This window comes from Oryzias latipes, chromosome 16, assembly GCF_002234675.1.
Source record: "Oryzias latipes chromosome 16, ASM223467v1".
NCBI lineage: Eukaryota > Metazoa > Chordata > Actinopteri > Beloniformes > Adrianichthyidae > Oryzias > Oryzias latipes.
The window spans coordinates 25,187,145-25,213,842 of record NC_019874.2 but is presented as its reverse complement, the minus strand read 5'-3'; the positions used below and the strand labels follow the sequence as shown (position 1 = coordinate 25,213,842).

General features: G+C 38.2%; 2 protein-coding genes across 2 annotated transcripts in view; one reads left to right on the top strand and one right to left on the bottom strand.

The window, feature by feature from the left end:
* LOC105356006 (B-cell receptor CD22-like) overlaps positions 1–15,146 on the top strand; it is a 40,873-nt gene extending 25,727 nt beyond the window's left edge. Inside the window, exons 3-5 of the mRNA XM_023964028.1 lie at positions 14,178–14,253; positions 14,340–14,400; positions 14,992–15,146. Of these exons, the coding sequence (XP_023819796.1) occupies positions 14,178–14,253; positions 14,340–14,400; positions 14,992–15,024 (170 nt within the window). The 3' untranslated portion in view covers positions 15,025–15,146. The remainder of the gene's footprint in view (positions 1–14,177; positions 14,254–14,339; positions 14,401–14,991) is intronic.
* A 1,862-nt stretch (positions 15,147–17,008) lies between these two features.
* LOC105356005 (Schwann cell myelin protein) lies at positions 17,009–23,858 on the bottom strand. Its single transcript, XM_011485691.3, has 12 exons — positions 23,507–23,858; positions 23,388–23,424; positions 22,884–22,948; positions 22,380–22,748; positions 22,010–22,306; positions 20,734–20,991; positions 20,400–20,660; positions 19,418–19,684; positions 19,032–19,328; positions 18,799–18,889; positions 18,424–18,520; positions 17,009–18,274 (listed from the first exon to the last, which is right to left on the bottom strand). Exons 3-12 carry the CDS (start codon positions 22,927–22,929, stop codon positions 18,053–18,055), a joined length of 2,205 nt encoding a protein of 734 aa, XP_011483993.1. The 5' UTR covers positions 22,930–22,948; positions 23,388–23,424; positions 23,507–23,858; the 3' UTR covers positions 17,009–18,052.
* Positions 23,859–26,698: the final 2,840 nt, after the last annotated feature.

The window sequence follows — 26,698 nt, the reverse complement described above, 5'->3', positions numbered from 1 at the left end:
GGACCTAGGATTTCACTCTTTCCAAGTCTTTTATTAGCAACAGTAGTAGTAGTTGGCAGTAGGTGGAAGTAGTTGGAAGTAGGAAGTAGGAAGAAAAACCTTTAAAAATCAAAACAAAACCTTTAAACAATCAATAAACATTTCAGCATATTTAAATCAAACATAAGGTAAACCAGGTAAATAAATTAAGATGAAATCTAAACCAACAATTTGTAACCAAGAAAATTAAACCAACAACTCAGTTTAAATTGTAGGAAACTTAAATACAATTTATCTCAACTTAAGTAGATTATTTTACCAATAATTATCTTTTTACAGGTTAACAAATATATATAATTTCAATACAAACATTTGTAAGACATTTTACAACATATAATTAGTTTTTCTTTTAATCCAAGACAACAATGTGACATATTAAAGTCCAGCATTGAGCTTACCAGTAGCCTTTTATAGTCCAAGTCCCACTCACACAGTGGTTTGAGTTTAGTGTCCAAGTTCATAGAAACTGCCGTGATCCAGCTCAGTTCTTACACACAGCGCGGTGAAACGCTGTTTTAAGCGTTCCTAGCTTCCGCGCTGATTGCCTTCATTCAGTTCAGCTGGTAACGGCACGCGTGTATTGTCCTCTGTGCTGAGCGCACACAGGCTGCTGCACGCTCATGTGTGAGGTGCTGCGCGTTCATGTGAGGCACTGCGCACTCCAGGTCACAGCGAGGCAACCACCTCCGCTGATCAGCGTGACAGTCTTTAACTAACAAAACAATTTCAAACAAATGTCCATGTTTGATTAACTCATATGATCTTGATTTTTTCATTACTTTTACCACACAGGAAGAATAAATCACTTCAGCAGGGAACCATGAACACACAAGCCTGCAATGATTTTGTGGTAAGAAAGTATGCTATGCTAGCCATACATTTTGCAAGTTGTTTTACTTGAAAAGAGATGTTTGGTCTAAAATGTTCTTCATAGAAACACTTCAGGTGTGAGAGACTGAAGGTAAATAAAAGAATCCAGCAAATCACATTGTATGTTTCTTTAAAATCACAATGATGCAGAAAATCAGTACTTAACACCAACAAACACATAAGATGTCCCTCACAGACCTGTTACTTCTTTAAGAAGCTTTTCTATCATCTTGTTATCTGTATCAAAAGAAACATGTCCACAACCTTAAACAGTCATGCTGCAAATTTCCACCATGGCTAAGTCTGTGGAGCCCAGTGTCAAATGCATTACTGCTCTTGAGAAGATCTGCATGGAAGAATGGACCAAAATAGTATCTACAGTGTGTTCAAACCTGGTGAAGACACGCAGGAAAGATTTGATCTCTATTATTAACAACCGGGGTTACCTAACAAAGTATTGAAGTGATCTTATTGATCAAATACTTATTTTCTATACCATTATACAAATACATTCTTAAAAATCAGCCAATGCGATGTGTTCATACAATTCTTTTTTTTTTTTAAGTTGAAGTTCATCTATAAGGGGGGTTGGCAACCCGCGGCTCAGGAGCCGCATGCAGCTCTTTAGCCTGCGACACACGTTTCTACCAGCAGGGATTTTTATTTATTTATTAATTTTTTCTTTTTAGAGGAACGCTAGGCAGGTGGCTGATGTAAATCGAACCACCGTCAGTGGTTGCCGACCCCCGGTAAAGTTGAACTTCAACTTTAAGAAAAAATAATTTCAGGAACACATAACATTGGCTGATTTTTGAGAATGTATTAGTATAATGATATAGAACTAGAGCTCGTCCTGGCTACTGCTAGTTTAATGAGTATCTCCTACGGTGGCCCAGAAGGGTCACAACACAGCACTTTAGATTTCACAACACAAAATAACACACTGCAATTCATCACAACAGAATAAATCATGACACAAAAACTCACAACACAATAACTCACAACACAACCAACACACAACACAAAACTCACAACACAATACATCACAACATCACTCTTAAACTCACAACATAACACTTTAACTTACAACACTTTTACTTACAACACACAACACAATAACTCACAACACAATACATCACAACATCACTCTTAAACTCACAACACAACACTTTAACTTACAAGACTTTTACTTACAACACAACAACTCCCAACACAACAGCTCAAAACACAATAACTCACAAACGATACAATAAGTCGCAACACTTTAACTCAAAACAGAAGTACTTGTGTGTCTACAAAGGAAATGTTTTTATTCTGAAATTTCCATTGGGATGAAACATCGGTAATCACGTCTATATTCAGGGTTCATAAGCTCGTTCAAAGATTCTCCTGCAGCTTCTCTCCTGCTCCGTCTGAGAGCCGTCTGTCTGTCAGCCGCTTCCTTCCGCGTGTTTCTGTGTATATGTGACCCACTTTGAAGTCTCAATTTCCCTCAATAACCTGAGAGGGTGAAATTAAAACAAAAATAAAAGTAGGGGACTTTTTTATTATTATTGTCACCAGGAAAATAGGAAAAATATCTGTTCGGAAAAGTTTGAAAGATATTCACAGATTTGGACTTCAGGCCTCAATAACTCTTCTGATAAACGTTCAAATGTGACAGCAAGTATCTCAATCATTTTATATTAACACGGAGAGTGAACTACAAATGCATTTCTCTTACTGCATTTTAATGAGAATTGTTCTCTTCCAGCAGTAAAACGAGACATGCAGCTGGCTGGCTGCCAAGGGACCGTCAACAAAGTGAAAGTTCAGAAAAAAGGCCATTCTGTAAAAATTAATAACCCTCAAAAAAGAATAAATGTCAACATTTGTATGAGCTGGTAATGAAGACTTGTCAGCATATCAAATTCAGATTTTTTAGGTTCAGAAACCGGGCAATAAACCGGTTCAGAGAACTTGCACTTTCTTGCTTCTTACTGACTGTGTGCAAATGCTGAACACACAGGGTGTGCACTCCTCCCTCAGCTCTCTTGTAACAGCATTATGTGATAATAAGATATGTTTCATTATCTCTGCAAACTTTGAAGAAGGAAGATTTTGGGGAAGCCTTAAACACTGTGTTTTCTGTACATAACTTGCACTGCATGAATAAGGAGAATCTGGAACCTGTGTAAGGTTGTAAACCAGGCAAGTAAATAACATTAGGTGTCTTGAAAAAACTTATTCCAAATCCTATGGTTATATAAACATTGCTGTATTTAAAGAAAATCTTGTGTCAGCTGCATGCATGCTAATCTGTGATGGTCAGTACTCAGCAAGAATGTGTTTTTGTGGGGGGCTTTAAATAGTTTTTGCAATTTTTTAACTTTAGTATTGTAGGAATATGCACACTTAAATTAGTGTCAAATAAATAGGATAAAGAGGAAGAAGATAAATCAACAGAATGTTTTATTTGTACTGAAGCATATTGTGGCAGGTAGGCCTCCTCAGGTGACATGGCATACACGGCTGGCATGGCCACAGATCCACGCAGGGGCAGCATGTAGGACCGCGCCCACTTCACTCTCTGCATTTACTGGATTGTGTTCTGTGGACCTGCTGGCCCACGGCAGTGTCGACCCTACAATTGCAGATTTTAATTACCCCATTTATAATATAATTTTATTGAATTTTATTTGGAAATTTGTTGTTCTTAGGGTGTTACGCCCCCTTCCGAGTCTAGGGGCGCCGAGGCGGCATAACATAACATTAGGGGCCCAGAGGGTGGGCTACAATTGAACCTATTGTTTTTGGTGAAGCAGTGCAATTTCCGGCTTATTTTTTGTGTTTAGCAGTGGTATTTGTTTTTAGTGGAATTTCTTTTCTTTTGGATTACTTTTTCCTGGGGTCTGAAGCATCAAATGGCGATCTGAGTGGTAGTTTTTTACTGTTCTGCGTGTTGTGCACCCTGGTTTTCCCCATCACTCATCGGTGTGGTTTTGATTTGATTTTGTTAAATTTTCCATTCCTTGATTTTTAAATTGCTTTAGTTGATGAAGCTTCTAACTTTTAAAATGTTACATTGAACTCTAATTACTATTATTAAAAAAATAAAAATAAAAAACACAGTGTTTTTATCCAGAACCTCCACTGGGTGGTAAACCGGTAAAGTAAATGACATTAGGTTATACATTTTCTTGACATAACACATTCTAATTGTTCATTTAAACATTGCTGAAATGAAAGAAAAACCTTGTTAATCTGTGATGCCCGGCAATGGGTTTTTCCATGTTTTAAATACATTTTGCTAGGGATAAAGAGGAAGTTGAGAAATCTACAGAATAGTTTATTTGTATATGTCACGCCTGTATGTCACGCAACCTAAGCGTGACATACAGGCGTATATCTACGCTGGTGTTCCTAGTTGAAACAAGCCTCCTTCACTTAAAGGAGTGAGCGCAGCAGCTCAGCTGGACCAAGGTGGTGTTGATTCCACTTTGGCAGATTTTGTTGACCTTTTGTTGACTGCTATATAATTGAGCAGATTGTTTTTGACAAAGCGGGACAACTTTAGGTATATTTTCTTTTTAAAGTTCGAGTTGTTTGTCTTCAGACATTTTTTTTTTTACTGATGATCAATTGTTTTTCTTGTTCCAGGTGTCTGGCACCTCGGATGTTTGACTGAAAGGTGATGATAGTTTTTCTGTTCTGCGTGTGGCACTACCTGACCTTCCCCATTACTCCCCCAGCGTGGTTTTGAACTGGTTTTGGTAAGCTCCCTTCTCTGTGCTTTTAAATTACTGAAGTTGATCAAGCCTCTTACTATTTTTTTGTTTCAGATTAAATTGTAATAAACTATTATTAAAACATTTGGACAGGACTGCTTTAAATATTTAGTGGTCTACAACCACAATGTTTGTTTTTGTCCAGCTTAAAAAAATGGATGCTCAAATGTTTTGGTGGTTGGTGTTTCTTTCTGTTGTGAAAAGTAAGGTGTTTTTTTTACCTCCATTTAAGAGTTTATTCAAAAATATTTGTGTTGAAGTTTATTAACAATATCCTACTACTTTTTCTCGATTCTACAGATGTGTTTTCTTACCAAGAAAATCCTTTAGTCTTAGAGAAGACCCAGCTCACAGCCATGAAAGGCTCTTGTGTCCACATCAAATGTAAACCCAAAAGTGCTGATATTTCTGTTGAAGGTGCAGACTGGTTTTGGTTGAAGGATGAAATCAGGACTGGAGAACATGGCTTTACTGGCACTGTCATTTACAGCACCAATGAATCAAAGTGGCCCATCAGTTCACTCTTCAAAAACAGAGTAAACGTTTCTGATTTTTTACTCACAAGTCAAAAAACATGCCAACCAGAACAGATCTGCAACATTTTGATCTGTGGACTAACTAAAAATGACAGTGGAAGCTATTCGCTGAGATTCTTTGGGAAATCTGAAAATGTCAAATGGACAACACACCCTGCAGCAAATCTAACCGTTGTTGGTAAGTGTAAAAAAACATATTCCAAATTATCTCTACACTCGAAATTTAAGTTTAAAATTATACTAATATATTATTGTAACAAACATTTTTTTAAAATATTGGCAAGAACATTTCAAATTTAAGATTTTATTTTTATTTTATTTTTAATTGTACTACAAGTATACTTAAAAGTGAGCCAGTACACTCAATTTTTACTTTTCTATCTGTACACAAATCTAATGTTCCAATTTACTCTGAAGAAGTATTCAGTTAGTACACTTCCTACACTAAAGATACATGGTCTATAGCGTAAACACACTCAATCATTGAGTATGTTTATTAAGTTTTACAGAAACAATTACAATAAATTTAAATTCACAGAAAAACTTTAACTGACCTAATAGTCATATTACAAGAAAAATTTGATGAAATTGAAAAACATGTTTGTAAATTTCAAAGCAACATTCATCTTCTAATCCATTTTGTCCATTTTGGGGACACGGGGCTGCTGGAGCCTATCCTGGCCACTTGCAGGCGAAGGCTGGTGACATCCTGTTCACACACCAATGGACAAGTGACTATGAAGCATCTTTTTGGATAGTGGGGAGAACATAGTGAGAAGAAAACCCACGCATTCACGGGGAGAACATGCAAACTCCCCTATTGATGTCTTTGAACCTTCTTGCTGATAGGCAAGAGCGCTAACCACTGCCCCACCGTGCAGCTCCCACTTAAAAAGATGATAGAGTCCTGTTCTTTTTTATCAATTATACTCCTCAACTGTTAGATGCAAAATTAACAAAAAAATCCAGAAAATCACATTGTCTGATTTTTAAAGAATTTTTTTTTGAATTATAGTGGAAAATAAATGTTTGGTCATTTGGTCAATAGCAGGATTTCTGGCTCTCACAGACCAGTAACTTCTTCTGTAAGAAGATCTCTGTCCTCCACTCGTTGCCTGTTTGAACTGCTTCTCTATAGAAAAGGTTGTGGACAGGTGTATTTTATGTAAAAGACACCTGTCCACAACCTCAAACAGTCACAATCCAAACTCTATATTTTTGGGGATTTGGCTGTTGTGTTTTCAGATAATCCGTGTCCAATCACATTTGAGGAGCCACCTGTGGTGTTGGATTCTGAAAAGGTCACGCTCACATGCTCCACGCCACATACATGTCCTTCAAACCTACGGATCGACTCTTCATCTGGAAGACTCTCCCAGAGTTCTGGAGAGGCTAAGAGCATTTCATACAGCTTTACTGCCAGCTGGAGAGACGACGGACGGGAGTTTTCCTGTCAAACATCAGAGAACAAGGACAAATATTTGATCAAAAGAGTTCACTTAACTGTTAAACGTAAGTTATTAAATTATACAAGTTTATTTCAATTGATTTAAAAGATCAAACATCACAAATCAAGTCACACATCATGCAGTCTTTTAACTTGATACAGTTTAAGATGAAAAAAAAAACATTTTTTAACCTAATAACCAAATAAAGTAGTTCCTTCCCAACTTGCCATTTTTTACAAACATCTTTCTGTATTTTTTTTTTTATTTGCCAGGGACTAAATGTTTTTTACGTGTTGGCTGATAACCTTTTATGTGTGTCAAATTCGTCTACACAGCGGTTCTTAATGATGAAAAGGAAGATATCATATTACATGTAAAAGAAGGAGAATCTGTGCATCGTATTTGCACTCACCCAGAGTCAACTTCCAGCACCAAATTTCACTGGATGAAAAACGGCCAGTGGTTTAGTGATGGAGCTCGACTCGACTTTGAATCTGTAAAAGAATCCAACTCTGGATCTTACACCTGTAAATGTGACGTACCAGGAAGTGGAGAGTCTAGAAAAGTAATCGTTGATGTGTCATGTGAGTATCTATTTTTATTCATTTATACCAGATGCTGTTTTGTTTATTCCGTTTTTTAGAGGCATTTACTGTGGCTACAGGAGTTTTCAATATGCAATGCAAAGCTTGTTTCTGCATCGTAAAATGGTTATTGGGGGGTTGTGATTCAGACGTAGCTCTACTTAAGGCCCAGGTAAGTAATGCAGGGTCTGCCACTGATAGATACCATATAAAAACACAACTTATACTCCAGTGTGACTCATAGTCTGAAAATATGGTAAATGGTTATGTGTTTACTGGATATCTCATGTCATCATTTTCATCACTAATGCGTCTCGGTTGATTTTCTTGGCTGTTGTGCTGCATCTTGGTCCACAGATAAACCTGAAGTTGAGGTTCAGATGAAATGGCAGAATCCCAATAGAGGCTTCAAAGACATTAAAGAAGGAGACGAGGTTACACTAGAATGTGTCGTGAAAAGAAGCAAGCCACAGCCTGACATCTTTTCCTGGATCAAGTAATCCAGCTCTTTGCCTCTTCAGAAAAGTCAGACATATAAACTGAGGGTCAAACCAGAGGACAGAGGCAACTACAGATGCACAGCTACAAACTCTGTGGGTTCTGGATCCTCACAACGATATCACCTCGATGTTAAATGTAAGCAAATAATCTTCATTTGTTACATGATTCAAAACCTTTATCCTCAAGAAACCTTGTTTTGTAAACCTTATACATCTTTTAATTCTAGTCAAACCTCAGAGCAAAATTATCCTGCGTGGTGGCAACATATCGTTTGTCTGTTATACTGATGTAAACCCAAAGCCATTGTTCTCCTGGTACCGCTGCAATAAGTCTAAACCCTCTGATTGGACAATTCTAGCAGCAAATGAACATGAACTGAATCTGACTTGGGTTCAAAGAGAAGATGAAGCCTGCTATGTTTGTAATGCAACCAACATCATTGGTGCTGGGAACCATAGTCTGCATACAAGTTCTGTATTAGTGAAATGCTTCCTCATTTATCTTTGTGAAATATCTCTTTCACTCTTGGCTCGTTTTAACAATGACGGCCACCTTTGCAACAGATTCAGTAGTAATCTAAATATATTATAGCTGTAAAAAACTACTACTTCAAGAGAGAGAGCTTTCCACCTGCAAATATTACTTTAAACATGTCTTCAGCGTGGATTCCTCAATCATTGGACATCCCTTTCAGTCAATCCAGTGATGATCCAAATGTTTTCAGCCACACATTTAACCTTAGCTCATGAGTCATCTTACACCTGCATAGCTTCAAACAGTGAAGGAGAACAGACAAGCAATCAGATAAAACTGGAAGTTGAATGTGAGTAAATATTAGTATGTGATTTCATTTCCTGTTTTGATATTATTGTTGAAAAGAAAAAAGACAAAAGACAAAATTTATTATTATTATTTACCAAGGCTGTGTCCCACCAAGGTGGGGTAGCCTAGACAAGGCACACAATTTTAGCTCCCTCTGTCTCTTCCCCAAACCCTCCTCCTTCAGTGCGTGAGTGCGTGTGTGCGTATGTGCGTGCGACTGGTCTGAGATCTGGTCTAAGCCACACCACACTGCACCAGGGTCAGCTGCACAGCCCAGTGTGGGCACCTCCACTGCAGGGCCTCAGCCAAGGCTGGTTTCCCCTTGCCGCTTCATCCCAAGACCAGACCTCTACCACACCCATCCATTCATCCATACACAAACTCTCTCCACCCATCCCTGTCCTGAGCAGCCTCTCTCCCCTGCACCACAGTCATCCCTCTTGCATTCAGCGCTCTTTTTACACCCTCTGTCCATCCCATTCGCGGTCTTCCTCTCATTCTCACTCCACTCACATCAGATTCATATACCTTTTTCACCAATCGCTCCCTTTCCATTCTTTCAACATGTCCAAACCATCCCAGTGCCTTTTGCTCTGCTCTTTCAGCCAACTCTCGCGTCACACCAGTTCTCTCTCGGATAACTTCATTTCTCATACGATCCATACGCGTCACACCACACATACTCCTCAAACATCTCATCTCAACTACATTCAGCTTCCTCTTTTCCGCCACTTTCAGACTCCATGTTTCAGCCCCATATAACGCTGCAGGCACCACCACACCCTCATACAATCTCCTTTTTGCATCCTTTCCCAGTGATCTACATTCAAACACTCTCTTCATTCCCCCCCATATCTTTCGTACTTCATTCATTCTAAACTCTACCTCTCCCCCCATTCCACCATCCACACAGACACACGACCCTAAATACTGAAAACACTCTACCTCTTCCAACAACTCCCCATTTAATGCCACATTCAATCTGCGTTCACCCTTTAACCTCGTACACCTCATCACCTTACTCTTTTCCACATTCACTCTCAACTTCCTTCTGTCGCACACCCTTCCAAACTCCTCAACCAGACGTCCCAAGTTCTCTTCTGAGTCAGCCACTAGTGCAGTATCATCTGCAAACAGCAGCTGATTCACACTCCATTCGCTGCCGTCAGTATTTATCATGCTCACACCCGTACCCGACACCCTTTCATTCACCTCTTTTACCACACCATCCATATACACGTTAAACAACCACGGAGACATCACGCATCCCTGACGCAGACCAACCCTCACAGGAAACCACTCACTCATGCTATTTCCCACTCTCACACACGCTCTACTGTGTCTATAGAAACTCTTCACACCTTCCAACAATCTACCATCAATACCATACATACTCAACACCACCCACAACGCCTCTCTATCAATCCTATCATACGCCTTCTCTAAATCCATGAATGCCCAAAACACCTCCCTCCCCTTAGCCAAAAACTTTTCACACACCTGTCTCACAACAAACACCTGATCCACACACCCTCTACCTCTCCTGAAACCACACTGCTCTTCACCAATCATACACTCAGTTCCCTCCACTACCCTATTAATCAGCACTCTCCCATATACTTTGCCTACAACACTCAACAGACTAATACCCCTAAAACTACCACATTCATACTTATCACCCTTACCCTTGTACAGGGGAACCACACACGCACTCATCCAATCAAGCGGCACCTGCCCATTTGCAAAACACACATTCAACAATCTCACTAACCACTCAATCACGATCGCTCCACCACACTTCAGGCATTCCCCAGCACACCCATCCACACCTGCAGCCTTTCCTACTTTCAACTTTCCCACAGCTTGCTCAACTTCCTCTCCTGTAATCAACGTTTCATTCAACTCTCCCAATACATTCAGTCTACTTTCCCTTCCATCCATCCCAATCACAGCATCCCGATCTTCCTCCACATTCAGCAGCCTCTCGAAATACTCTGCCCATCTTTTCCTTACTGCATTCCCCTCATTCAACATCCTTCCATCCTCTGTTTTCACTTTCTCCTCCCTCCCCGACACTCCCTTTCGCACCCTCTTCACCTCCTTCCAAAACATTTTCTTGTTCTCTCGAAAATTATCAGTCAACTGTCTGCCCCACCTTTCGTCCGCAGCCGCTCTTGCCTCACGCACAGCTCTCTTAGCATCCCTTTTCTTCTCCTTATAACACTCATATGACTCCCTGTCCTTTCTCTGCAGCCATACTTCGTACGCACATCTCTTCTCAGCTACAGCCAACCTTACATCCTCGCACCACCATTCACTTCCCTTTCTTAGACCACCCCCAACACGTCTCACACCACACACTTCCTCTGCACTTCCAACCACTGCACTTTTGAACTGTTGCCATTCTTCCTCCACTCCAACAACCATTTGCTCCTTCACCATATTCCACTTGCCACCTAATTCCTTCTGATACTCACACATTTTCTCTCTGTTCTTCAAAACACTCACTCTCAGAACTTTTCTTGCCTCCCCACTCTTTCTCGATCTCACCCATGGCATACCCACACGCAACCTTCCTTCCACCAAATAGTGATCAGACATACCTCCACACTCTCCCCTCCTCACATTTACATCTAGCAATCTACTACATGCAACCTTTGAAACCACCACATAATCCATCAGTGCTTTGTCAATCACTCTTCCACCACTCTGCCTCACCCACGTATACTTATGGATCTCTTTCTTTCTGAACCATGTATTCCCAATCACCATCTCTCTTTCAGTGCACATTCCTATCAGTCTCTCACCATTATCATTCTTTCCAGGAACACCATGCCCGCCAACAACACCCTCAATTTTCTCATCACCCACTCTAGCATTCAGATCTCCCATCAGCACTACATTCACATTTGCTCCAAATCCTTGCAAGCACTCATCCAAGTCGTTCCAGAAGGTCACTCTCTCCTCTTCATTCCTCTCACTGCCAGGACCATATGCACTCACGAACACCCACAGCTCCTTCCGAAATTTCGCTTTCACCCATATCAGTCTTGGTGAAACCTCCTTCCATTCAACCACACATCGTCTCACCTCACAGCTCACCAGCAAAGCCACACCTTCTCTTGCTCTCCCGCTCTCTACACCAGACATTCTCCCACTCACACTTCCAAACACACACTCACCCTTCCCTTTCATCTTTGTCTCACTCAGTGCTAACACGCTCATTCCCCTCCTTTCAAACATCCTTCCAATCAGATCTCTTTTGCTTCCGTCTGTACTACACCCCCGCACATTCAACGACCCAATCTTAAGGGTTTGGGGAGGTAATCTCCCCTTCCCAACTCTACCCTGTCCGTAATTAGGAATGTAGTTACAGGGGAGAGGATTCCCAGTCCTCTCGCTCCGTCCCTTTTAGTCGCCTTTTACGACACGCAGGGAATACGTTGGTAGTATTCTTTACGACCCCCCCTAACCACAGGGTATAATTTGTTGAAAAGAAAAAAGACAAAAGACAAAATTTATATACTTTAAAGTTTTCAGTAATCCTAAAACTTTGACTCTCTTGCAGTGGACAAAAAGACTGTTTTGTCTTTTTGTGAATTGATATTTGAGAAGTACCAAAACTAAAATGCAAGTGTGTGTAAAAAAAAGTGAAAATAAATTAAATGTGTAAAGTAATTAAAAAGTACATTTTTTTTCCTCTCTTTTTTTTAAAATTCAGATTCCCCTAAGAATGTGAAAGTAGAAGCAAAGCCTGGATATGTCGTAAGGGAAAATCAGTCTTTCTCATTGGACTGCAGCTTCTTTTCTAACCCATCCGTCTCTTCACTCACCTGGATGAAGAAGACCAATGACGGCAGGGAAATGACTGTGAGTTCTGAGAGGAAATACTCTGTGAAATCTGCCAGTCCCTCTGACAGTGGATGGTACAGCTGTTCAGCTATAAATGATGTTGGAACAGGAAAATCCCAGCCTGTACAGATTACAGTCCATTGTGAGTATTATAAAAAGGGCAACACAAAATGTGAACCACATGTTCCTAAACATAGAAATACTTAACTCTGCTTCATCTCTTCCTTTATTCTGCTTACATGCTCCAAAACAAACAACAATCATCAAAGGTAAAGAGCTGTTGCATGATGGGAAACGTTTAGTGACTCTGAGCTGCAGCTGTCAGTGCTATCCTCCTGCAACTTATGTCTGGTACAAAAAAACAGAAAAGAAAAAAGTCTCCAGTGGAAATAACTTCAAGGTTTTCTCAGGCCAAGCAGGAGAGTACTATTGTGTTGCTGAAAATAAGATCGGTCAAGGAGTCTCTGCACCCATCAGGCTCTTTCATAGTAAGTGAATGTAATGCAATTTAAGTGAACATACAATCATTTAATATTTTTTGTCTTCAAAATAATTAGTATTAAAATTAGTTGAAAATAAATTCCCTGCTTACCCTTTAGGTTTGGGTCCTCTAGCAGACTCCTTGGAGCTTGAGGGTCATGTCCAGTATCTTGTGCTTTTGTCACACGCTGCAGGTTTTTGGGTTGTTCAGTATGAAGGTAAAAATGCTCCAAAAAGAACGCACTTGTAGATTTGATTTGAGAACTTGTAATATAGAATGTGAATACTTGTGGATCAAAAATCTGCACAAGTATTCACATTCTATATTACAAGTTCTCAAATCAAATGTACAAGTGCGTTCTTTTTGGAGCATTTTTACCTTCATAGTTCAGGCCTGTAGAGGATTGTAGAGAGAGAGAGGACTGCATCTTGAGAGGATGTGTCTTAAGTTCTCTTAAGGCTCGTCATTAGTAAGAATGTGTGCACTCTGACCACACACAAATGCTGCACACATAGGATGTTCAGTTGATACAGATGACATATGTCCAGTTTGGGGGAGTTTGTGGGGGATGACACTTTATTAACCCCGTTAGCACAGACATGTTATTATTCCATGACATCTCCTCAGTTCTCTATACTTTTCCTGTTGCCAACATATAAAAATGATCAAATGGAGATCAAACTTTCATTACATCACGCATAATTGAGATTTTCATTGTCTGTAATGACAACAAAATACAATTATACAGTTAGGCAACGTCCTTTTATTTTTCTGCGCTGTAATGCAGTTAATGGAAGCTGTCTGTTGCTGAGCAAAACATCATCTCTTGTGATCACGGAGTAATCTGCTGTTTAAATGGTTCAGACAGCCGAAAATCTTTTTTTATTTTGATTATCTGATAATGAATTACAAGGTCTACAGTCTTTGAACAACACATGTACAAAAATAGTACACATTTTTGGAGGAAATCTAAATTTAATTGCTTATCTGTTGCAACGTTGGTCACAAAGAAGAAGTAACATAATATTCGCGGATGAGGGGGCTATTTGGGTAGGGAGAACCCCAAATTGAAATGAAACCTATATAAAGCAGATTAGTCCAGTAAGATCCAGGAACAGCAAAGACACTTTGGAAGACCCTCTGCTCTCAGGCCTCTGGTAGACGTCCTGAGCTTGGTTGAGAAACCACCCACAGAGGGTAAGAAGAGAATTTGTATGTGTTTCTGTTTGTGTATAGATAAATTATTTATATAAATTCTGCATCTTCATAATCAACAGGTAGAATTGGAGTTGTGAAACTTCTGTTGATTGGCACGATTTTTGGCTTCATAGTTGTAGTATTCCATTTGCACAGGTAAGAAACACAAAAAAGGGAAATATTTTATAAAAGTAACACTAGTCAAAATTACTCATAGTCTTGTTTATTCAATTAATTTTAAGACTCAGGAGGAATAAACTTCAGCAAAGAACCATGAATACAACAGTCTGCATTAATCTTGTGGTAAGAAAACTCCCTGCATTTTAATGGCGGCTCTGTTTCCAAACACTGGAACTAAACCTGTGAGGTTCAATGTCTTGCCCAAGGACTCTTCAACACATGGCCAGACAAGGCAGGAACCAAACCTGCTGTCTTCAGATGAGGGTTTACTGCCTAAAAACATCTATGTCAGGGGTCGTGAAACTTGCAAGTGAAAGTGGTCATAAAAGCGGAAGCCAAAATGTTGCTTTTTAAGGACGTTTTAAAAGTAGCATGTCATTTACGCCGTCTATGTAAAAGTTTGATTGTTTACACTGATCGTTCAAAACAAGCGAGATAGCGTTATGGACGTGCTGTTTTTAATGTGCTGGATTGGCGTTTTGGACGTGTGGATTGTACAGGTTAAGACGCATTTTTATATTCATTAAGAAATAAAACTGTTTAAAATGATTAAAAAGATTTGTGTACTATTTATTTAACACTTCTTTTCTTTATAGTATTTTTTTTGTAATTTTATTGTATTTTTACCTGTGTGTTGTGGGTCTTTTGTTATGAAATGAGAACACACTTTGAAAGGAGTATTAATCATTTTTCATGTTTCTGGATACATTTCAGGAGTACAAAGGGAACAACAGGAAGAAACCATGAGTGCAACTCTGCCACAGACACTGCTGAAGGTCAAGTAGAGATTGTTGCAGGTCCAACCCTGGACAAAGAAGACTTCATTCCCTCTGATGAGAATCAATGATTATTACATATCAGTCACCTAAATTGTGAATCATTACTGTTTACTGAAAAGATGTAGGAATTCTGTCTGAAGATAATCAATAAGCAATCAATTTTGTTACTTGAAATAATCTGCACTTGATCTGATCAGAACCTGATGACAAAATCGATGCAAAACTATGGAGTGAAATAACTCGGTAGGAGTGGGATTATATAAACTCGCTTCTTCCCACTCCTTTTCAAGCAACACCTGACTTTAGTTAATGATCACTATATTTAATTAAGCAAATGTGACTTAAGTGTGTCTTTGTCATTTTCATAATTTCTGTTATGAGTTACATAAATCTGTGTATTTTTTCTTTTTTTGGGGATTGACTACGATTAATGCTTGGAATAGAAATAAACCAAATCAAATAAAATGATACTTAACATAATTAGATTGTTTTTAATAACACTTTAAATTCTGCTTTATGGGTCACAAGTGTGACTAAAAAAATGGTTTCATTTCTAAGGCCATAAAAATGATCATCGTCATCCTAAACGGAAATAATAAAGTGTCTGAGTGAAATATGTGCAGTGTCACATGTGTACTGCAAATGATCACATGACCAGAGCTGTTCGCTTAATGTTTGCACCATTAGAAGAAGATGATGGCAATAAAGCTCTCAACGAAAATGTTAAAAAAGTATTTTTAACATAAAGATAGAACATAGATTTTTGGTGCACATCATGGTTAAGGTGTCTAGTGTTGATATTTGAATTTGCAATTACTCAGCTTTATTTCATGTGATCATAGAACTCTCAAAATGTGTTCCTGGCAACAACAGCGACTGGTGGGATAAGCCATTTTATCCACATGCTAATACATAGGCTAACTGTACTATCTTATTTTGGCTATTTAACTTTCTACATAATTTTACACACAGAGAAGCACACTGCACTGGTCAATGAACCTATATTCAATCTGTCCAGTGGTTGATACAACACAGTATCCCACAGGTCACCATGGCGATTAATCATAAAACCCACGTTTTTGCCCACATTTCCATGAAAATCTAGAAAAAACATGATTGATTGTTTTAAAGGTACTAAAGATACTAATGACACAGGTTTTGGATACTTATGTGTCTGGGATTTTATATGTCTTATGTCACCTCTTCACCTTGATTTTTTTTTCTCTAAAAAAAGTTTGAAATCAAGTTCGTCTGAAAACAAAGTTTTACAGTTTTACGAGTTCCTTTCCTTAAAATAGAACTTTGATATATCTACATTTTCATTTATTTGCTTTAATCATAAACAAGCAGCAGTGTAAATAGATTTTTCATTTCATTTTAAACAAAGAATGTAATTTTTAAAAGACAGTAAGAATTTCATGCTGTAAACCACATGTGTCAAACTCAAGGCCCGGGGGCCAAAGCAGCCCTCTGTGTCCTTTCATGTGGCCCGCGAGAGCATAAAAGTTTTTAAGTAATAATAAAAATTGGTGTGTATTTATTTATATCTAGGGGTAATCAGACTTGAAATATGGGAAATATACATTAGAAATTAAACAATGTCCATATAACCTAACCTGACAGAATCAAATGTAAAAGGATTTATGCTAGAGTAATAAGCAAACATATGTTTTCTATGCAACTGTAATTGTCACTTTCAAAAGTTATAATAAATAGATAAATGAGTAATTTAACATTAAGGAGAAGTTACATTTATTTTCATTACATTTAGTTACATGTAGAAGTTATATCCGGCCCTTTTAGGACAGGCACTATGTTGATGTGGCCCTCAGTGAAAATGAGTTTGACCCCCCTGCTGTAAACATAGTAAATGAGGCTGTCAGACTTTCTGCAAAAAAAAAAAATCTAAAACAAAATTCAAACTTAAAATAAATACAGCTTTGATCAAATACTGTGTTTTTGATTTGCATAAAGTTTATTATTAAAGAGAAACAACAGTGACAACAGGTCATTTCTTATCAGTAGCATTGATAACGTGACAGAAACTTGACTAAAAATACAAATTTGAACATTATAGGAGAAAAAAAAACTAGACTCATTTATGGGTGCGCTATTTTGGTGGAAAAGGATGCATTGAAAAAAGTTGTTTTTATTTATTTGTTTATTTTTTTGGAGAACTTTTTGCTGGAAATCAGCAGACTGGAAAAAAAATGAAGGCGCTGCATTTGTTACTATTAAACCATGTTTAAAGCGTTTAAAAAGAAAAAAAAACACTATAAAAGTACAGCTGTGTTAAAAAATGCTTGAAAAAAAAAGACAGCTTTGTGTAAAAGAGAACATTTCACAGTACATGTTGTTCATTTCTGATGACTATTATGAACAACAGACCAGGACTAAAAGAGGAGGATTTTGATGTAAATGATTGTTTAGGTGAATCTTTTATTACTTTCTATTTTAATTAAAGAGATCAGATAATATTTAAGCAAGTAGACGTGTTCCTTCTGATTATGAACATGCCCATCTGCATGACTGATGTGTGAATCTTTGTATCCCTCATAGATTCAGTTTCTTTGATCAGATAGTTTTATAGATTACCGGTTGTTCTTTTTCTAAATCTACCAAATTAGTTTCCTAAAATGTTCCTATTTCCTGAGCTAATTGCAGAACAAAGAGATCAAAAGAAATATATATACAATTTCTTTGTATTTCGTAACACATCTTTATCCTAACAATATTTGGGTCCAAAATGTGAGAAGTATAGGAACACTCATATATTTACAAATTATGTTTTTATCATTAAGATTTGTTAAGTAGCTTTGTCATATTTCTTATGAAAGGTTTGATCAATGTGTGTAAAGTTTGCACATTTTTTTTAAGTTTGCACATTTCTGAAGGTGTGCACACGTTTTTACTCAAAACTCTTTATTTATGCTAAAGATTCAGAATAAAGCCATCACTGTGCTTCCATCAGGACCATAAACCTGTTCCTTATTAATTTATGTCACCTTTTCTTTATCTTTTCCATTTGTTTCACTCTTTTCTCTGTAGGTCTCTGCATAGTCTGTTGTCTTTGATGCCCTTCCTCTGATCTCTACGTCTTCGAGGTCATCCTCTGATGTGACCTGAGATAAAGCAAACTCCACATGGACATAGGTGAGAGACTCCTCTTTTCCTGTGTTCTTCTTCATATCAGCTTTACTGGAAGGTTGAAAGCTGGTCTGCAGAGACAAAAGACCTTTTTTTCATCAACAATATCTGTAAGCAAATGTACATAAATTGTGTTTGAACACAAGGGGAAGAGTTTTTCATGGTTTAACCACATTTAACCCACTGCACCCTATTGAGAAGTTTGAAAACTTTAACTTACCTCACTGGAAAGCGAAAGTCCTGATGGTTTCTCTTGGGATTTGTTTACTGAAAAGTGGCCTTTGTCTTTGTTAAATGCCAAAAATGTCTTTCTAGTCCTGAATGAGGGAAAAATCCCAATATAAGGTGTTAAATTATTTACTTTATTCTTTACAATTTTTAGATCAAAGTTATAGATCATTCTATTCCTAGAAAAAGGTATATTTACTTATAACAACTTAAACACAGGCAATGAAAATCCAAAGCCTCATTTTTTCAGTGAGAAACGGACTTAGAAAAGGAAATCATTGAGAGAGGTAATAGCCTGTAAAACAAATTTAAAAAAGTCTCCAAAGTATGCAAACTGTTGTCTTTTTAACTGAATTTTTTTTCTCACCTGCAAAAATAAATCAGCAATGGGATGCAAACCAACGTCATCCCCAAGGCTCCAGCTGCACAGCCAATCAGCAAAGACAGAGGATGGAGACCTGGAAAAGTTTCCATCGCTCACATGAATTACAAAGCATAAAATAACATAATTTAATGTAACAATATTTTATAAAAAAAGTTGCTATGATAAAATGTGAGTTATAATTGTAGTTTGAATCAGCATCCAGCAGAGGGTCCTACTTAGCTGGATTTCACTGGAGGACAGGTTGAAGGCCAGACCGTCGGACCCCAAGGAGTTGCTGCTGTTGCACACTAGAGACGGTACGTTTTCATCCAGATGATACAGAGTGATCTGACTCCTAATGACCCCACTTCCCAGGATTATCTCCCGGATAGGGATGTCAGCAGAATGATTGACCAGTTCTCCTGCCAGCTCCCAAACCACAGAGGGTAACGGGTTTCCCTGGCTGTCACAAGAGCATCGGGTCTGTGATAAAACTTTAATGCAGCGTGAAGAAGACAGTATCTCTGGAGGAACTGGAAAGCAGAAACAATCCATCGGCTTATGCATGTTCCAAGTCCAAGTCAGGAAAAAAAAAGAAATAGAGCAAAACAGACAGTCTTACATGCAACATCAATTCTTGCAGGATCTGAGTATTCAGCTCCATGAATATTAGCAGCTTCACAGAAGTAAAAATCTTCAGAGAGTTTTGACACATTAAAAGTGAAGTCCTGCTCAGAACCGACCACCTCCTTTTTTCTCCCTCCCACCCGGAACCAGGTGATGTTCACCGCCGCTGGATTGGCAATGGTGGTGCAGGTCAGAGTCAAAGAGCTGCCATCCAGAACTGTACCAGAGGTGTCAGCTGACACCGAGGTGTTCTTCGGTGGAACTGAAACACAGCATTTCAAACATAAATAATATATATCTTTGTATCATATATAAAGAAATCAAAGTGCAATTGCAAATTAATACAAATGGCATAATTTTGTTAAAAATTGTCTTTTAATAATGGTCTTTTTAAGTGAGTAAAAACATTTTCTAACATATTTTACAGAGGGAACTCATTTTTTGTAGTCCTTTGATGACTAATTTTATTTCCAACTATTGAAAAAAATACTTAATGTTTTTGCTTTCATGTAGATGCTAAATTAAGTAAAAGGTAAAGTAAGTTTGGAGGAGACGTGGTTTGATGCATGTTTTCATCAATAGGTGTGAAGAAGTAAAATGGAAGCCTTAGATTTGCATTTAGTCTGTTATTTGCAAAAAAATTACAGAGTAAAATAATCCAAACAAATCAACAACTCCAAAACTTTATTTCCTCAGCATGAACTTGTTTTTCTTTCAACTTTACTGGTTAATATTTAAAGGTCATATGTTCAGACAAAGAGCTACACATGAGTACACACACTGGGACACACAGGACCTCAGCCATGATAAACCATTAACACAGACAGGATTTGGATGCTGTCATGCAGCTTGACAATGGCTCCCTGTCTGCCGTCTTCCTGGCTCCAGATCATGTCTGGGTTATCACAGCTGGACCAACAGTAGCAGCATCTTCAACACAACACTCCTCTGTGTAAATCATTCTGAAACAAACTCACACTGAACATCCAGATGGACCTTTGCAGACGTTTCCTCCCCAAGATGATTTTTGGCAGTGCAGTGATAATCTCCACTAAAGCTGGGATTGACATCTTCAATCATCAAGATTGGTCCGGTCTCCTGGTCCACCTCGTTATCTCTGTACCAGGTGTAGTTGGTCACTGGTGGGTTTGAATGGCTGCTGCAGAGCAGAGAAACTGAGCTGCCCTCCAGGACTGGACCGGTGGGGTCCACAATTACTGCTGTTTCTTTTGGAGAAACTAGAAATGCAAGCAACCTTTAGTTCAGATTGAAACGAATTCTTGACAAAAGTCATGATTCCCTCAGACTTACAGTGGATATCTATGTAAGTGATGGAGGAGTTTTGGGATCCATATTTGTTACTGGCCCTACAGTAAAACTGTCTTTCCACTTCTGTGACTGGGGTTGACAGCGTATTTTTAAATCCCACTGAGACCACATCCTCTCCACTGACTTTGAACCAGGTGTAACTCTCCACAGCTGGATTTGCATCCGAGTTGCAGGTCAGAGTTATCAGGTCACCCTCTTTCACAGGACCAAAGTAGCTCACTGATGTGTTATTTGGAGGATCTGAAAGGAAAAGCATGTTCATCAACACAGAAAATAGTAAGAAGTGCTTCTATATTACCAAACAGGGATGAGTGAGAAAATAAGCCTTCTCTTATTAACCTAAAGATGGAAATCCTTCCAGTTCTGCATTTAACCACTAGGGGCTAATAAAATAACTATTTAAAAAAAATAGAACACAATCGTTTCTCTTTGTCCTCTTATTTAGTCTTTCCAGAGAACTTTACCTAATAAAAAGCAATTACAAGACAATAATAGGTGAGGACCATGTTTCCTTATAACCAATGTAACTTTGACGTGTGTTTATTTATAGACAAAATTATGTAGAATTAATGTATTTTTAAGTTTTAGATTAAAAATGGATTTAAGAAAAAATAAAAGACCTTTTCTTGTCTCTGTTGGCAGTGGGAAAGTTTCATTGATTCAAATATTTGGAAAAAGTTTGCCTTTAAGAATGGCTCTTAATCTAATTCTTTTTAGCACAGTGATTAGGGTTGTAGTATCAAAAAATAAAATGAGCTTTATTTAAAAATGGAATAACTTTTTTCATAATTGGAAATAAATTCCACCATCAAGGGGTCAAAGAAAACAATAATATTGAAATTTGATTTAAAAAGTAAACAAGTTAAATAAAGTTCATAGAATTGAAAAAAAGGTCAAATATTTTTTTTCTTTGGAGTTTTTGTTTTCTTTTTGGAAAAGCCCTGCTTCACTTTACTCTCTCTAAAATATTTTAAATATTTAATATTCAAACATTTTTAATATATATACTTTTTTAAAGAGAACACAGTGGGTCAATTTTGGCCCTATTTTTTTCTTTTTTTAATATTTTAATTTTCAATTTTTTGGCTGCTGTTAATTGTTGCTTCCCAAAATGAGCAAACAGAACCCACATTTGTTTACTTAACTTTAAAAGTAGTGAAGAACATTGTAGTTGGGTCCTCCAGGGTTACATTTATTTACTTGAAGATAGAACAATAAATAAGGTTTGGAAAATGGATAAATGGATGTGTGTACTTACACATAACATGTAGAATTAGATGTTTTTCATACACAAGGTCACTTTTTCCCGCCTGTCTGTTATAGAGAGCGTTGCAGGAGTATTTCTGTCCATTGTCGAGGTAAGAAGCATTAAATGTCATGACAGAAGTTACAGATTTTGATTCCACAGTCTCCTTAATGTCTCCTGTACTCGGTGTCCATGTCAGCACTGGAGGGAGGATGGGACAGGGAGCAAGGGCTGAGCACGTCAAAGTCACTGGAGTCCCTTCTTCTACTTCGAGCCTGGATGGTGTCAGAGTCGGTCCAGGAAGGGAATCTGGGGAGTGAAGGGATGAAAGTGAGAAGATAATGACGGAAAATATCCCAAAGTTCAGAGAATTTCAAGATACCTTGTGCAGTGATGCGGACACTAGTTTTAAAGTTGAACATCAAGGAGTTGTCGCACTGCAGTCTGAAGTAATAGTCATCATAATGGCTTGATGGCAGGTTGTTGAAGATGGTGGTGCAGTCTTTGTCACTGAGGAGCCCTGTCAGGTTTCCCTGCATAATATTCAAGCTGACGCTCGCTCCAGTCAGGCTGGAGTCAAACACCTGCGTGCGGCTCCAGCTGCCTCTCCTCCATATGATCTTACAGGAATCATCCAGGAACTCGTCCCATTCTGAGGGCAAGCTGAAAGCACAGGGGATGACCACACAGGAGCCACTCAGCCCCTCCACCGTCTGAGGCAGGAAGGCTGCCCAGTCCAGGGACAGAGTACCTGAAGCAAAAGCACCAACATAAAGCGTCCAAATGTATTTGTATGCAAAATATATGACACTAACATTTTTTTATTATTATTTTTAAGAAGCCTATAAACTAGAACAATCTTAAAAGTGAATATGAAACAGTTTACCTGAAAGGAAACAGCTCATAAAGAAAATATTTATGGTCCCCTTCATTTCTGTAACACTGTTGATGCTGAAAGAAGGGGCAGAACAAGATTCACAAACATTTACAAAAAGCAAGACAATTTTTTCAAAGTAGTCTTTTCAATAAATCTTACAGTAAAATAATTAAATGTCTTGCAATATTTGTATTATATATATATTTTTTTTGCATTAATTAAACCTTTCTCGTAACACTGATCACAGAAAATTTTTGGTAAATTTTTAATTTTTTAAAATTAAATCATAGTATTGTTTCAAAAGCACATCTTATCCTTTACCATGCCCCTGAGCTTCCCCTAAAACTATTGCTTTGGCTAATTTTACCATTCATGATGCACAGATTGTTGGAAATAAGTCTAAAACATTTTCCGTTTGTAAGGATTTTGTTTTCAGACAGTCTCTGCACTTAAAACATGTCCCTTAACAAAATTTCATGCAGCCATTCCCTTTTCCTTAGAGTTGTGTCTTACCTTAAAGTCAACAGAACCGTTCAGCTCTACTGTTTCTCTTTGAATAAAACAAAATAAGGCACAAACCTATTAGATAAACAACATTAAACGTCCACAAAAGTGTTTAAAATCATTGGTACCTGATAGACGAGCCAGTTTTACCAGCCTGAGAGGGTCACTGTGTGACTCGACGCTGCCCCTCCACCTCGACCAAGGCCTTCGTCCCCCCCGAGTGCAGACTATAGGCTGGTGGTGCGTCTGGAAGGCACACGCAGCTGGACTGGTGTGATGTGCATTTACAGTGACAAGAAAACAGAGGGGGTTTTGATTGTGTTTTGCTTCATCTGACCTCCACCCTCCCTGGGAACAACACCACATTCAACCCAAACTGTACTGCAGATGATCAGAGACACAAGAGACCAGTGACAAAACCAAACCAACATAATTCTATTAAAGAGAAAAAACACTCTTTAAAGAAATAAAAAGTTTTTTTTAAATAAGGTTTCATAATTTCTCAGCATAAAAGCAAATGTGCAGTAAAAGCATTCCACATATGAGTAGAGTTTACTGTGTGAGGGCAGAAGTATTGCATCCACAGTTTCATACAGAGGATAATGATGGATTCCAGTTTCTGTAACGTCCTCTCATCCGCCACAATCACAGACTCTAGGGGACATCCCAGAAGTCGCAGCAGTGTGTTGATCCTCTTCCTGTTGCGGTCAGTGCATCCACACACCCATCCAGCGGCTCGCTCCATATGGGCGGATGCAACAACGCCATCATACAAAACCTAGAGTCCTGCAAACTCTGAAGGACCCCAGTCTTCTTTCTCAGCCTTTCTGGTAAATGGTAAATGGCGTATACTTATCTAGCGCGTTTCTACCTACAAGGACAAAGCGCTTTACAGTAACAGATCCATTCACCCAGTCACACACACATTCATACACAGAGTCTTGCCAAAGGACACTTCGACTCATGGGCGTGCAAGGCGGGAGTCGAACCTGCAAACATAAATCATAAAGAGCATTAAGTCATAGGTTCTGTGCAAATTCCCACCCTAACTAGTAAGAAAAACTATATAGTGCCCTGAATTTTAAAAGCAAATGGGACACCACGCTCACTACTCTCTTTTTTTTCCCCAAACGGCGGATATGTCGTAATCGATTTCACAAAGTTAAAATCTAATTATAATGATATTTTGCGATATTCACGAGTCTTCTGAAGATAAAAACATTGATGATTTACTTAAAAAAATACATTTATATACATTTTTGGGCAAAAATGGTTCAGACAGCATGCATTGTGGTTCGCCGATCTAGCCAGCATCGATGCACACTTCGGGGAAATTTCAAGGGCACTCGATTTGGGAACTGTAGATTCGGACAACACTACAAAATGGCGAACGCACAAATAGTGCTTTATTGGGGTTAGGGTGAAAATTCGGACATAGTCACAGAATTCAATAGGTAATGGCTAAACTAAACAGACTAAACTAAACTGGGCGTTCTTGCCCTTTGACCCTCCTTTGCTCCTGAGTTATGATAACTGGCAGCCTAAGTGGTACCAAGTGAAAAAAATTATCTTATTTTTTAAATGTCTGTTTATGATCAGTTTCACTAAAAGATCTATGGTACTCAAAAATGGATGGTCATTTTTTTTGTGTATAAAAAATTTACGGCAATCTTAACATCAGATGTATGGAAGCATTTGGTCAAGCATTTCTGGTATTCACTTTTATTTTGAATTATGAGACACATATGCGTCCATAGAACTGTTCTTGTTTCAACTTTAAATGAGGCACACAATCAACGCAGCACCGCCACCTTGTGGTTAGAGAAAGGTAGGGAAGAAAACTGAAAGTTCCTAAATACATTAAACCCTTGTGCTATTTTAGATGACCCCACCCTTACATTGACATGTTCTCCCTACCATGACAAAGGTGGATAAAGGAGGAAAGATTTCATGTAAACCTTGGACACCAGTGAGGTTCACAAATCATTAAAGAAAAAAGGTTCAGCGCACTGTCAAGTGGGTCTAGATGACCCAACTCCCAACGTTAAAGTGCCTAGGATAGCACAAGGGGTACATGAAATCTTTCCACCTTTATCCACCTTTGTCATGGTAGGGAAAACACGTCAATGTAAGGGTGGGGTCATCTAAGATAGCACAATGGTTAAACAAATGTTATTTTTGATGAGAATCTGTTTAAATTAAAAAGAAATGTTTAGAAAATTCGTTCTAAAAAATAAAAATGCAAATACTATTTAATATCATTAAATGGAAATAAACTATTTAGTCTCCAATATTATTTTTTCAGCCTTTTTTACGATTAACAATATCCTTCTTGCTGAAATGTTTAATTAAGCTTGTTGTGTTTCTACCTTAAGAAATTAAATTTGTTATATCAGTTAGCTTTAATCCTTGTGCTATCCTATGACCCCACCCTTACATTGACGTGTTCTCCCATGACATAGGTGGATAAAGGTGGAAAGATTTCATGTAATCCATGGACACCAGCGAGGTTCACAAATCATTAAAGAAAAAAGGTTCAGCGCACTGTCTAGTGGGTCTAGATGACCCAACTCCCACATTAAAGTGCCTAGGATAGCAAAAGGGTCACACTGAGATTTTCTTGATGTCATTTTGTTTTTAGTTTATCAACAACCTTCTCTAGGGTGATAGTGGCCACCAATATTACATAAACATCCCTCACCATAGACGGCATCATCTAGGTAACATATGTCAAATTCAAGGCCCGGGGGCCAAATGTGGCCCTCCATGTCGTTTTATGTGGCCTGCGAGAGCATAAAAGCTTTTACTTTCTTAAAATAAAATAAAAATTGGGGTGTATTCATTCGTATCTAGGGGAAATCAGACTTGAAATATCAGATTGTGCAACTATACATTAGGACTTAAACACTGTCCATATAACCTAACCTGACAGAATCAAATTTAAAAGGATTTATGCTAGAGTAACAAGCAAACATATGTTTTGTATGCAACTGTAATTGTCACTTTAAAAAGTTAGAATAAATAAATAATCAGTTATTTAACATAAAGGAGTAGTTACATTTATTTTTTATTACATTTAGTTACAGGTATAAGATATCGGGCCCTTTGAGGACAACCACTTCGCTGATGTGGCCCTCAGTGAAAATGAGTTTGACACCCCTGATTTAGGCCATCGACCTGTCTTCTGCGAACAGAAGAGCTACAACGCCCACACAGGCAATGAGCTGCTTATTGTGACGCCCTAAACTTCATATTTATCCATTAAAAACTTGAGTTTAGCACAAACTAAGAGTTTCAGACAAGCAATAAACACTACAGCA

What these genes read in the sequence shown, in the direction of transcription:
- LOC105356005 (XM_011485691.3), bottom strand. Translation starts at nt 22,929, where the DNA reads ATGAAGGGGACCATAAATATTTTCTTTATGAGCTGTTTCCTTTCAG. An exon ending in CACTTACATAGATATCCACT is followed by an intron (nt 20,661 to 20,733) that starts GTAAGTCTGAGG and finishes TTGCATTTCTAG; the next exon opens with TTTCTCCAAAAGAAACAGCA. An exon ending in CTCCAGTGAAATCCAGCTAA is followed by an intron (nt 18,890 to 19,031) that starts GTAGGACCCTCT and finishes AAACTTTTCCAG; the next exon opens with GTCTCCATCCTCTGTCTTTG.